Source organism: Polistes canadensis, unplaced genomic scaffold, assembly GCF_001313835.1.
Source record: "Polistes canadensis isolate GaletaPanama2010 unplaced genomic scaffold, ASM131383v1 scaffold_0, whole genome shotgun sequence".
Classification (NCBI taxonomy): domain Eukaryota; kingdom Metazoa; phylum Arthropoda; class Insecta; order Hymenoptera; family Vespidae; genus Polistes; species Polistes canadensis.
The window spans coordinates 1,118,604-1,127,574 of record NW_014569547.1 but is presented as its reverse complement, the minus strand read 5'-3'; the positions used below and the strand labels follow the sequence as shown (position 1 = coordinate 1,127,574).

Genomic DNA, 8,971 nt, shown 5'->3' with positions numbered 1-8,971 from the left:
TAAGTTGTAGGTGTATCGTTATATATATATATAATATATATATAAATATTATTTTCTTAGATATACAAATTGTCACAGTTGTAATCCGCAAATTTTTACCATTGTATTTTATAAGCAAAAATAAGAACAACATGTCACATAAACAAGGACTCTTAAATGCTTAATTAAAAAGTTATAATGAAAATAAAAACAATATAACGGTATAATATGATAAATTGTATTCTTTGTAGATGCCAGTTCTGCATTCATAATAACAGACAATATTTAGAAATGAAATTATAATTTTAACTGACAATCTATTCCTATGTATTATCGAACAAGAAAACTGTCCGTTGCTATTTAGTAATTTTCTTATAACATTTTAATAAAACATTTAAAAGCTTGTGTTTATATAACATTTTGTTCTTCTTTTTATTCAAAGAATATGCTGGTAATATTTTGCGAATTAAAATTGGGATTCTCTGTATTTATATATCAAAGTCCAGACATTAAAAATTCATACAAATTGATTGAACCATACGTTTGATTTTATACACAATTTTTTTCTTATTGTATTTTCTCCATTTAATTATTGTGTCTTATATAAACGTATACAGCCTGGTATTAAGTAAATGCTTGAACGACAACGCACGATATTATTTTCTTTTTTAGAATAAAAATTAAAAAACAATACTACGCATAAATCATAAGAATATGTCATCATTATAATCCAATAGGATCTAAGACGAATAATTTTTCCCAATATTATCGTATATTTCTTCTTTAATTATAAATTGTTACGTTAACAAAAATATTAAATCATCATAAAAGTAATGTATCGTCACAACCCTTTAGTATAGATGTATACTTGTTTTGAATAATTTGTGTACGTAGTTATCGTATGTCAGATTAGAAATTTGTTTTTATTTCTTTTTTTAATGAATATAATTATATCGCTATACCATGAATTTTAATATTTACAAGCATATTCATGCGATTATAAATTTACGTAACTCTACAATACTTCTTTACAATTAGTACGAAAAATGATATAGATTAAGTTTTTATTACGATTTTTTTCTTTTTTTTTTTTTTTTTATTCTTTTTTTCTTTACTATTATTATTATCGATAATTATTTATTCAGTTAAATGACAATTTGGAAAAGATAATTTTTTTTTTGATAAAGTAAAGCCAAGAGAATGAATATAAGCAAATCTTTATATTTATATTAATACCTTACGTTTATCATTAAGTATAAAATACTAAGAAAACACATTTTTTGGATGAAGAAAATGTGAGATAAAATGTTAAGATAAAAGATTAATGTTAAATATTGAAATATCCTAATATCGCATTTCTTTAAGAGAACAATTATTCTTTATATATTTATAATAATTATATAGAAATTGTTTTGTATGACAATTTTCATATGTCGTTCGATTAAATTAATATTAATAATAATAAAAATAAATAAACATTAAGATTCCCAAGGCAGCAAAATTGTATACAAGTTTGTATGCAGTATACTATGGAATAACAATGTAGAGCTTGTGTGTTAAAATAATACATGATTTACTATAACACTGAATGTATAACAGTTTCTGTACTCTACAGCCTCTCTATAAATACAAACTAAGTAACAAAAATCTTAGAATTAGATCTATACTATATATTATGTTTCGACGTTAAAAAAAGAAAAAAAGAAAGAAAATATTTTTTTAAAGCTTACTGTACTATATCAACCGTGTTAGTTAATGAGATTCGTACTGGCACTAAGTTCATACTTTCTCAGGCCACATATTAAACTTTAAATTTGTTTATAAATTAATCGACAAATAGATACGAATTTTAAGAGAAAGAGAGAAAGAATAATAATATTAAACGTATTACAAAATATTATTATATAATAAAAATTATCATTCATTCATTTCTGTGAAAAGAAATGGTTGATATAAAAAATAAAATGAATTAAAAAAAGAAACTGACAATGGAGTAATTATTAAATGATAAAATAATAAATATAGGTGTTCGTAATCACCTTTTTTTTTTTTGAATTATCTGATATATATATTTACAATTTACATCTAGTTAGCATTTAATGTATCAATGAAAGAATGATGTGATGTATATAATTTATTAATGTCAGTTCTTTTTTTTGTCTAATGCATCATTTTATGAAGTTTTAGTATTTTACCCAAACGTTGTTTAGCCGTTTTCATTCCCTTTCTAGGCTTACGTTCTAAAAATTCAAGAATGTTATTATTTAGATTTAATCATAATAATAATGATAATAAGGAAAATAGAAAAATACTCTACCGATCGGAACTGGTGCCGCTAACTTAGCTTTAACATCTTTCAGCCTATTTGGACTTGTCAATATTGATCCATATCCAGTACTAGTTTTTATTATATTTTCTGCAGGTATGATTGGAGTTGGCCCAGATGTTACAACCGATGTGTCTTTTTGTTTCTTCTTATTGTATGTCCTCTTGGTTGTATTCTGTCATACACACACACAACAATTAATATAATTTTTATTTAACGTATATACAAATGTATCAATAAATATATTGAACACCCAATTGTAAGATTCATGTAAAGAATTAGATAAGAATGTTCATGTATACAAAAATAATGATTTATCTTGCTATTTAATAGAAACCTACTGATTAAGAAGTAAATACAGATTAAAGTATATACGTGCATGAAAAGATGAATTTTTGAGAATGAGTAATTAATTATTTTATCATCCGAGTTAAAATGTAAGAGTATAAAAATATAAATGTATACACATAAAGCAAGATCTACAGACTACTACACTTATATGAAGAAATTATGATATGCCTACCAATTTCTTCTTCGTAATCTTGTCCATCTCGTTATCCAGATATTCACCCTATATGAAATAAGTATGTAATAATGAAAGTATATTACAGATATATATCTAAATGGATAACTAAAATACAGACATTGAAAAATATTTCTTTAGAAATAGATTGAATCTTTTTAATTTGCATATATAAAAAATGGGTGGATTAAGTTTGTAAGATGAAATAATTTCGAATCTACCACTTGTTTAGCCCGTTTCGCTGCTGCTGCTTCCAATCCTTTTTCTACTGAAGTTTTTCTAACTCCTTCTCGTGCTGGTCGATTTGTCTTTGGCAAGAGTGGTCCAACTCTGGCTTTTGGATTCCATGCCTCATCTATCTGACTTTTTGCTTTGGGTTTGAAAATATAATCTTCATCGTCAGAAGCATCCAAAGCAGGATAAACTAAAAATATCAAATAATTAATTTAGGAATTAATCGTATATGTAAAATTTCTTACAAATATATATATTAACTTACTAAAATCATCGTCCTGATGAACTTTATCAATATTTTCTATCAATTGATCATCGTCATCATTATCGTTGTTGCGTTGCGTTTTTTCTATTTTAGTTGGTTTGGTGGAGTTACTCGATGTCGTTGAATAACACTGCTCGCTGAATGATAACATCCCAGCAATGGCTTCACGAGTTGATGGTGATGCCCTGTCAGAACTAGCCGTTTTCAATTTATAAATACTAAGACACCAAAAAATAAAATATAACTACAACTAATAAAATCTAATTATAATGTGTTTATAATATTCCAAAAAGAAGCTAAACAAATTTATGTTTATTTTAACTCGCCCAAATTAATATATTTTTCCATTGTCAAAATAATAATTATATTCGCATGCATTGAAATTATAAATCACTTTAATACACGAATATTAAAAGTAATCTTACAAGACATAACAATGACTTACCCAGTAGGGGGAGGCACAGGTTGACTATACTGTGGAATTGTTGATGGTCTAAAATAATTGTAAATATGACTGATATAATTCTATAACGATTGAAAAAACACAAATAAAAAAATGTGTTACATACGTAACGTCTAATCTTTGAGGAGCGTTTCCTAATGTATATACAGATGCTTTAATCAATTCTTCTATACCATTTTTGGGAATATCATTTAAAACATCAACATCGCCATCGTAATCTCGTTTAATTCGTTTTTGCGTGTTAGGTTTAGAATTTCTTCTTCTTTTTGGTGACTCGTCTATAGTAAATCTACCATAATCGCTTTCATTGCTACCGTCATGAAAATCATATACAGATGTACGATTCCAAGAAAGTTCTTTCGTTACAGTAGCATGATTAGAAGTAAAATTATTTTTTAAATTGATATTATCATTTGTACTTCTAACGACTTCGTTGTTTCCTAATTTAAATCTGATAACAGTAGGACTTTGTTTTCCTGGCTTGGCTGTACGTTTCTGTGTAGGACTATTAACATGTTTTTCTTCCATCGAAGTATTTTTAACATAAGGGTACATTACAGGTTTAGATAAAGTTAGCTTTAATGGTGGTCGATTAGTTGAAATACTATCATTAATTATAGTCCCAACTTTATTTGTTTCTTTCAATGTAGCTTTAAAAGGATTTTCTACCATTTTATCTGCAACATCATAATCTACGAAATCTTTATTTAATGGTTTCTTTTTCTTTCTTTTACTTTCACGCTCCGGTTTAGGAGGATTTAATGATATTAGATACCTCTCGGCATGTCGTATTTCTTTACTAAAATCTTTCAATAATTTTTGACTGTTTATCGTATTTGGTATTTGACTTCTACTGACCATATTGTACTATATAAAAATATCAAACAAGAAGAGTTAAATAATTAGATAATAAAATAGATAAATAAAAAATAGATATACAAAAATATTCTTCTTACATCTTTATCAGTGTTCCATTGTTTTAAAATACTTAATAACGCTCTAACGCCTTGTAAAAAATATGGTGGACATTTTCTCTCCTCGTTATTTAATTCTTTCAGTTCTTTCAGCAATTTTTTAGCGGCAAACCAATTAATCGTTTCAAAACCAGGATATTGAAATTTGGCAGGAGTTTTCATTTTTCTTTCCAACTCGTATATTCTGTAAAATAAAATATTTAATGAGAAGCAATATATGTATTAAGATTTACGTTTTATGTCCACTTACGTACTTACTGTATCTGCATAGGAATATTTAGACTATGTACAAAATTTCCACCGAAAACCAAAGAATCAATTGGAGTTAAGACAGCGTGTATCCAACCAGTAGGTATCATCATAGTCTGGCCCTGTTTAATAACGCATTTGTAACATGCATCAGCCTGGTCTCCAAAGAAAGTTTCACTTTGAGTAGAACTGCACATCCAATGCTGATATAATTGTAAATTAGCTGGCGTCGGTTTGATAAGATAAAACACTTTTTCACCCTTCAATACATGATACCAAACTGATGTGCCGCCAAAATCTATATGAAAATCTGTGAAACTGTCTTTGACTCCCATTAGGCAATATTTTTGTACTTCGGGACGCTTTATATCACTTTCCTCAGGCCAATCGCGTGGCCAAACGGAGTTTACCCAGTCAAGTTTGCGCGCGATGTATGGTGCTTCGACCATTGGTGAAAGACTGCAACGTTTATTTGTCAATTTATACACATACGTCCTATATACGATTAAAGCCATATATGGCAAGGCAATGAATATGGATATACCCAGTATTTGTAAATTCGAGACTTATGACATTAAAAACCCTTGTTCGACAAGGGTCATTGTAATATTCTACAAAGTCTCGTAATTTCATTCGAATGTTACTTTGCCTTGTGACATCTATCACATCCATTTCACGTTCTCCACCTGAATTAATAATATAATACATATGAATATATTAATCAATATTTTCTTCTTCTTCTTAATATACAATATGTCCTGTAATTACATTATTATATTCTTTAAAGTATTAACCGATCATCTTACCTATATAACTTTCAACATCATAAACACTAAAGTTTGGAGGAGGTACGCTCATATCAAGACCATCTTTCCCATCGATTATAATAGGTGTTTCAAACCCATTATTTTGTAAATATTGAAGTGTTAATTGCTGTCCTCTCACATGTTTGACTATATCGTCAGCTTTAGGAAAATGTCTGGATTTTAATTCTCGAATGAATACTTCTGTTCCGGTTTGAACAGGTTTAGAGTCTGCATCCACTTCAGTATAATCATGTCTATGCCAATTTGATCTAGTTTTCACTAAAATATAAATATGGGAATATTCTTATAATCTATCTTACTCGTTACATTAGTAGGATAACAATAAATGAATTCTTTTTACTTACTAATAGACGGTCCATGCATCGGTTCACACTTTGGACAATGATATTTATCGAGGTCTATCGACATATATTCTTTTAGAGCTACACACCTTTGCAGACATATAAAGTAAATAATGTTAATATCAATAACTTTAAGAGTGTTGGCAAAATTTTTTTTAAATAATAAATAAGAACATTTAAAAATCACTTATGCATCATCAGAACTAATGTCTATGAATTTTAATTTAACACTTTGGGATAAAAATATCAAAACAATTTATACATAGAAAACAACTAAATATCAAATAGCAAACTAATCTGATCAAAAGGATAACATAATCACCAAATTTATAGGTTATGATACTATCAACAAATAATCCTATGCATACGAAGTTATACATACTTTTATATGAAAATTGGAAAATATTTATGAATATATAGGATCTATGCGATTGTTGGGATAATCGTTAATAAACAACAATGGTAGAAGAAATGTTGCGAGTTGTAAAGCATTAATTTAACGTTGTTTTTTGTATCTTCGTGTTGCACGTGTCTTTTTTTCAATGGATTTCTTTCACAAAACTTACCCGCCGTGATACCATTCTTTACAAACGTCGCATTGTATCATAAATTGCTCAGCGTCATAAGAACGACCACACAAACAATATTTAACTGGTAACTCCATTTTTGTTAGTAGATACTAAACTGTATGTATTCACTAAGTACAGTTATCTGTTATTAGTATTACATTAAAAGAAGTCAGACCGTAAGTTTTTTTACGGAATAACTATTGAGGCACCATCTGACGTCAAATTCTTTCAATTAGGAATATTTAACTTTATGAATAGTACTCACTTATTATTAAACGATTATTATAGAGCTAATCATTCTCTACATGATATTATTGTTTATCTGAATAATACTTAGGAGTCTTCCCTACCAAATAATAACTCAACACTAAGAGCAGATAATGCAGTTGTAATAGATTTTCCCGTTTGTTTACTTCGACGGCCACGTGGTAACGTTGATGATAAGGCGCCAAAAGGCTTTGTATTTATTTACATTCAAGAATAATTCATTATAAGACTATCTTTGACAGATATTTATCATAAAATCTACCGTCTTAATAATAGATTAAAAATATTGTTTAATATCTCTATCTAATCAAATGAAATAAAAATAAAGAACACTACCTACAATTAGCAGGATTTTCAAACTCACTTGAAAGCCCGCCACGTTACGGGACTGATATGTGATAATGGAACCAATAGGAATTTTTAATTGAGGTTATCATTTATTTGTATATTTTGGGTTTATCAAAATATACGATAATACGTAAACATTATTGGTATTCACACTAAAATTTATGAACTTATTAATTTAATACAAGAGGAAACATATATGAGGTAAAATCATTTAATATTTTCTCGTTTTAGGTTGTTAAATGTTATACCATAAAATTTAAAAAGAATTTTTTTTTCGAGATAAAATAAAAGGAACAATGAATCTGTCTAACCTTGATAAACATAATCCTGAGCAATCATTCAAAGATAAATTTAGTAGAAGACGCTCTTTATCAGAATGTGCTGCTTCTTCTTCTATTACATCTGATCAAAATTACGATGTATTTAATATTAAAACTAGGGAAGATGTTAAAATCTTATCCAAAAATTATGACGGAATGGAAGAACGTATAACATATTTTTATATATGCACAACTCTAATCAATTGATAATTGGAAGAAATGTTGTAAATAATTATTATAATTTTAGATCACATGAATGTTTTTTCCAAATGGAATCACTGTGAGTTATTAAATTCAGCTATAGATAGTTCGGTAACCGCACAGGAGAAAATATTTGAAACACACAAAAATCTTGGTGCTCCAGAGATTATAAGAGTATTATCATAAGATTTTGATGATATCAATTACATAATATTGAATATTTTTTAAGCAATTTGTTTCATTGATATTTCCAAGTAACAATTTTATTTCAATTGACAGAGCGTGTCCGAATTGAATATATCAGATTCATTGGAAGAAGAAAATAAAAATGTATCTAAAGAAAAAATCTTCAATGATTTTGAATCTATAAATTTTGATGAAATTTCAAGTACTCAATCTGGTAACAGAAAAAATTGGAGAAAATATAAGAATAATAATGAGAGATTGGAATCTAGACATGATATTCCTAAAAAGAAGACAACCGTTGATGCTACTCAAAACAATGAAGCACAGGAATGCATTCAAGATGAGATGATGCATAATATCTGCAAACCATGCACCAAATCTAAAAGACAGATAACAAAAAATACAAATACAACCGTGTCAAATTATAATGAAAAGATACGCTTATATTGTTTAGATAATAAAGTCTTGATAATTATGGAAGAAAAGACCAGTTTCTGTTTTACTGGCAAGTTAATGGTAAATGTGTTGTATGGTACAATAGAAATTTATGGCTTTCATATTACTAGCTCAAATCCTCCGATAGAAGTATATTCTCCAAAAGGATACAATCTTGTAGCTATAGAAAATAGTCATAAGTTTTTATGCAGTAATAAAGATATTTGGACATTATTATCTAAAGAAGGTATCAATCCTGATATAAAGAATGCATTGCAATACGATATCAATCAATGCAAACCGGGTATGGCAGTAATTACATTAATTAATTTGGAAAATAAATTAACAGCATTTGTTGATGCTTATTTTTCGATTAAATTATTTCCCATTATTCGCAATGTCAACAATTATTCTTGGACTGATATAAGAAGAGCAGAAATGATAGTACAGTCTAATCTTTATTT

General features: G+C 27.7%; 2 protein-coding genes across 3 annotated transcripts in view; one reads left to right on the top strand and one right to left on the bottom strand.

The window, feature by feature from the left end:
* Positions 1-1,973: 1,973 nt before the first annotated feature.
* On the bottom strand, positions 1,974-6,877 carry LOC106793424 (histone lysine demethylase PHF8-like). 2 transcript variants are annotated; one of them, XM_014760327.1, is made up of 13 exons: positions 6,748-6,877; positions 6,185-6,270; positions 5,820-6,098; positions 5,558-5,699; positions 5,023-5,472; positions 4,747-4,948; positions 3,897-4,657; positions 3,773-3,820; positions 3,328-3,521; positions 3,050-3,252; positions 2,829-2,876; positions 2,297-2,480; positions 1,974-2,219 (listed from the first exon to the last, which is right to left on the bottom strand). In XM_014760327.1, exons 1-13 carry the CDS (start codon positions 6,843-6,845, stop codon positions 2,140-2,142), a joined length of 2,775 nt encoding a protein of 924 aa, XP_014615813.1. In that variant the 5' UTR covers positions 6,846-6,877; the 3' UTR covers positions 1,974-2,139. The 2 variants fall into 2 exon arrangements, with proteins under 2 accessions (XP_014615813.1, XP_014615821.1); XM_014760335.1 differs by having other exon boundaries at positions 3,328-3,512.
* Positions 6,878-7,409: 532 nt separating this feature from the next.
* Positions 7,410-8,971, top strand: part of LOC106793297 (polynucleotide 5'-hydroxyl-kinase NOL9) — a 6,226-nt gene continuing 4,664 nt past the window's right edge. Inside the window, exons 1-4 of the mRNA XM_014760107.1 lie at positions 7,410-7,508; positions 7,597-7,851; positions 7,933-8,060; positions 8,166-8,700. Of these exons, the coding sequence (XP_014615593.1) occupies positions 7,662-7,851; positions 7,933-8,060; positions 8,166-8,700 (853 nt within the window). The 5' untranslated portion in view covers positions 7,410-7,508; positions 7,597-7,661. The remainder of the gene's footprint in view (positions 7,509-7,596; positions 7,852-7,932; positions 8,061-8,165; positions 8,701-8,971) is intronic.